General features: G+C 37.8%; 1 protein-coding gene across 1 annotated transcript; it reads left to right on the top strand.

Moving 5' to 3' along the window:
• Nucleotides 1-3024: 3024 nt before the first annotated feature.
• Nucleotides 3025-3987, top strand: LOC103582095 (olfactory receptor 52N2-like). The gene has a single exon (XM_008563780.1). The coding sequence runs from the start codon at nucleotides 3025-3027 to the stop codon at nucleotides 3985-3987; it is 963 nt and encodes a 320-aa protein (XP_008562002.1).
• Nucleotides 3988-4447: the final 460 nt, after the last annotated feature.

Raw genomic sequence — 4447 nt, 5'->3', positions numbered from 1 at the left:
TAGAAGAAATTCCAGTGATCATGTAGTCCAACTTCTTGACACTAATATTTGTAACACATGCCATTTACCCTTTGTTTGAATACATCTGATGACAGTGATCTCATCTTTTAGAAAATTTTAGCTGCACAAATGAACATTTCTTGAACCCAAATTTACTTCCGTATAACTTTTTCTTTTCATTATCATAATGTATGTCCTCAGGGTATGTAAAATAATACAAAAGGCAGTTACATGCATTTACTATATGTCCTCTCCCCAATTCCACCTCCAATTTAATTTGTTTTAAGAAACCTTTAAGATTAAAGGCATTTTCAAATCATGTTTGTCTTCTTGCAGATGCATGCTTACTTTCCAATGTTTATCTTAACTCTAATTTGTTAGGGTATTTATGTAGAAGGTACTTCAAAAAGTTTGGGCCGGCCCAGTGGCGCACTGGAGAGTGTGCCGCTTGGGAGTGCAGCGGTGCTCCCGCCGAGGGTTTGGATCCCATGTGGAGACTGGTTCCCGCTCACTGGCTGAGCACAGTGCGGGCGCAACACCGAGGGTTGCGATCCCGTTACCGGTCAGTAAAAAAGACAAAAAGGAAAAAAAAAAAAAGTTCATGGAATAATTTGTTTTATATTTCAATTCTATTTTTAACAAACTTTTTTTTTTTTTTTTGTCTTTTTTGTCTTTTTCCGTGTCCGGCAACGGATCACAACCCTCAGTGTTGCCCCCGCACCGGGGACCGGCAAAGGGATCGCAACCCTCGGCGTTGCTCCCACGCCTCGCTCAGCCAGTGAGAGGGAACCGGTCTGTATGTGGGATCTGAACCCTCGGGCGGGAGCGCCGCCGCGCTTCCCAAGCGGCGCACTATCCAGTGCGCCACTGGGCCGGCCCTTTAACAAACTTTTTGATGTACTCTTGTACAAGTATGAGGACCAATCAAAAAGGAGGTTTTGGAATTTATTCATTCTTTCATTATACAATTTTTTTCTTGTGCTAAGATATACCAATGAGCAAAATAGACAGCAATCCCTGTGCACATAGATTTTACATTCTAATGAGGGGCAACAGACAATAATAATTGCTGTGCAGTAAGGAAAAGCTGGAAAGAGAGATGTTATGCCAATATTGTTGGGGGTCTGGGAGTTGAAATTTTAAACTGGGAAGTATGAAAAACTTACTTTTAAGATGCCATTGAGTAGAGACTTGAAACTGTTGAAGGTATGTGCCATGGTAATATCTTGGGAAGAACACAGCAGGCAGTGAAAATGGCATGTGGAAATATCCTGAACTGCGCACTTGAGTTTGAGAAACCTCAAGAGGTATGAATAGACTGAGAGTGTCAGAGTTAGAATGGTGGGAGATTTACATTCAGAGATTTAAAAGGTTTCTAATTGTATAGCATTTTGTAAATAAATATAAGAATGTAGGTGTTTGCTCTGAGTGATATGGAAGAACACAGGAGGTTTTAAGGGAACGATAGGTACAATTTCTCTTACATTTATTTTATTGATAAAATAATGGTAATAATACAAACAATAATTGTGATAGTACTATATATTTGGGTTTTTGTGTCCCAGGTTGCAATGAAAGTTTCTATTATTTACTCTACTTAAGGTTAAAAGCATTTAATAATATTCAGCTCTTAACTTTTTCTGTTTTCTAGAAGAATTTGCTTTGCCTTTTTTATGTATTGAGATTATTTACACAGCAACGTTTGAAAAGTTTTCCACTGGTTAAAATTAATGGTTAAAAACCGCACTTATATAGAAAACTCTGGGCTATAGATATGTATTGAGGTGGAGGAAGAGAGAGAGAGGGGGGGGAGGGAGGGAGGGAAAAGCTATCAAAATTAGAGATTAGGAAAAGGCTGTAACATGGGGGATATTAAAATGAAACAGAAGATGATATAAAATATAACTTGTGAAAAGGCAATAAAGTATGCTATACAATGTTATGGGAAGATGCATAACTCAAGTTGATAATATAAAACAACCAATCACTAAGGAAATATTTTTAAAATATAAGATAATGAAGAATTTTCTCAAAAAAAAAGACCCTGGAATCTAACAATTTTAATCAGAAAATCTTTCAGAATGGACCCATGTCTCAAAAATTAGAAGAAAGATGAAAAGCAAGGTGTTGTCAAAGAAAGACTAACATTAATAAGGAGTCCACTCTACCCAATATAATTGTCTATAGTTATTTGGTGCCTAAAAATAATATATCAAAAGGAGACATAAAAGTTATGATTACATATATACTGAATGTGTGTGTATATACATATATTGTATCCATATATATCATGCTTATATACTTAGAAACTTGAAAGGAATTAATATATTGGAATTAGAGCTGAACAATGTCATTGGTGAAATGTAAATATTATGAGAATATTTGATGTTTACTAGCAAGAAACAATTAGAGATATAATACAAAGTGCACATGACTATGCTTTGTAAGTTGTAACTTATTATGTAACTTTTTGGCCTGTCATATCTTGTGCTCTCGATTATTATGACTTGCAGACTTGCCAGAGTTAGACTTGTATAAAGATCAAGACAAGCCCCATAATAGATGTGTAAGGAATTGGCTATAGCCCGATGGGAACATTTGAAATGACATCTTGGAACAAGGGAATTTATGTGGGCAGTTAGGAGAAACAATGTTATTTAAACATCACTCATAATATGAAAATTAGTTGAGGCAAAAACAAGCCTTAGTGACTGGACTGCGAATATGAGCAAGTACATATGCACAGCATTTATAGTATAAAACCAAGCCAGGTCAGGGCTTTGACACTATGCTTGCAGTTATGTTTGCATACTTTTGATTCAGTAATAAGCTTAGGACAATGCAGCAGGATCAAAGAATGTAGGCTACGGAAAAAAACATGAATTATTTTCTCTAAATTTATCACTTATATTGTACAAAATTCTGTTCATCTTTTGCTTCTGGATGAAAATAATCTCACTACTCTCTTCTTGTACAGGACACCTTTACTGCCACAGAAAGTAACATGTTTTCTAACTGACCATCATGCTTGGGGCTAACAGCTCCAGCCTGACACCAAGGTACTTCATCCTTAATGGAATTCCTGGGCTGGAATCCACACACATCTGGATCTCCCTGCCATTCTGCTTCATGTACATCATTGCTCTCATGGGCAATTGTGGGCTCATCTACCTCATCAGCCATGAGGAGGCCCTGCACCGACCCATGTACTACTTCCTAGCCTTGCTGTCCCTTACGGATGTTACTGGGTGCACATCATTTGTCCCCAATATGTTATGTATCTTTTGGTTCAATCTGAAGGAGATTTACTTTAACGCCTGCCTTGTGCAGATGTTTTTCATCCACATGCTGACAGGCATGGAGTCTGGTGTGCTCATGCTTATGGCTCTGGATCGCTATGTGGCCATTTGCTACCCTCTGCGCTACTCCACCATCCTCACCAACACTGTAATTATCAAGGTCGGGCTTGCCACCTTCACTCGAAGTGTGTTGCTCATGATCCCATTTACTCTCCTGATCAAGCGTCTTCCCTACTGCAGAGGCAACCTCATTCATCACACCTATTGTGACCATATGTCTGTGGCTAAATTATCCTGTGGCAACATCAAGATTAATACTATCTATGGTCTCATAGCTGCCATATTGATTGGGGGGTTTGATATGTTCTGTATCTCCATATCTTATACCATGATTATCCGTGCCGTAGTGAATTTATCATCTGCAGATGCTCAGCACAAAGCCTTCAGCACCTGCACATCTCACATATGCGCTATTGTCATTACCTATGTCCCAGCCTTCTTCAATTTCTTCACTCACCGCTTCGGGGGATGCACCATACCTCACCATGTCCACATTTTTATAGCCAACCTCTATCTGTTGTTGCCCCCCACCTTGAATCCAATTGTCTATGGAGTGAAGACCAAGCAGATTCGTGAAGGAATGATCAAACTGTTTTCCAGAGAGAAAGATATATTTAGTATGAGATAAATGTATGATATAGATTTCTGCACTTAACATAAAGGTGAAGAAATTTATAGTGGAAGAGAGTAAATACAAAATTCATAAACCATGAGCTCAGGAGAAAATCTCTGTGAACATTCTGCAATAAAATTAATGAAACCATCAAGAGATATTTAATCAATGACCTCTAAACTGATAGAAAAAAGTACAAAGGAAACAATTATACATTTCACATAATTTCTCATTAGATAGACCACATGGAATGGACACACAAAATGAAACAGCTAGAATATCCAACTTCAGGTAAACTCTTGATGATTAATGCACTTTTGACTAGTTATACTTGGGGAGTATATAGAAAATAATAAAGAATGTCAGATAGTCTAGAGATACTCCACAAGATTGAGGAAGGCACATAAGCAAACTGTCCTGTGTGTTACATGGAACTATTCCCAGAATGTTTGTACTGAATTACAGGGGTCCTGTC

Source organism: Galeopterus variegatus, unplaced genomic scaffold (assembly GCF_000696425.1).
Source record: "Galeopterus variegatus unplaced genomic scaffold, G_variegatus-3.0.2 Scaffold14882, whole genome shotgun sequence".
Taxonomy (NCBI): Eukaryota; Metazoa; Chordata; class Mammalia; order Dermoptera; family Cynocephalidae; genus Galeopterus; species Galeopterus variegatus.
This window is presented reverse-complemented; position numbering and strand designations above follow the sequence as displayed.

Coding starts and splice junctions, on each gene's coding strand:
- LOC103582095 (XM_008563780.1), top strand. CDS start 3,025: ATGCTTGGGGCTAACAGCTCCAGCCTGACACCAAGGTACTTCATCCTT.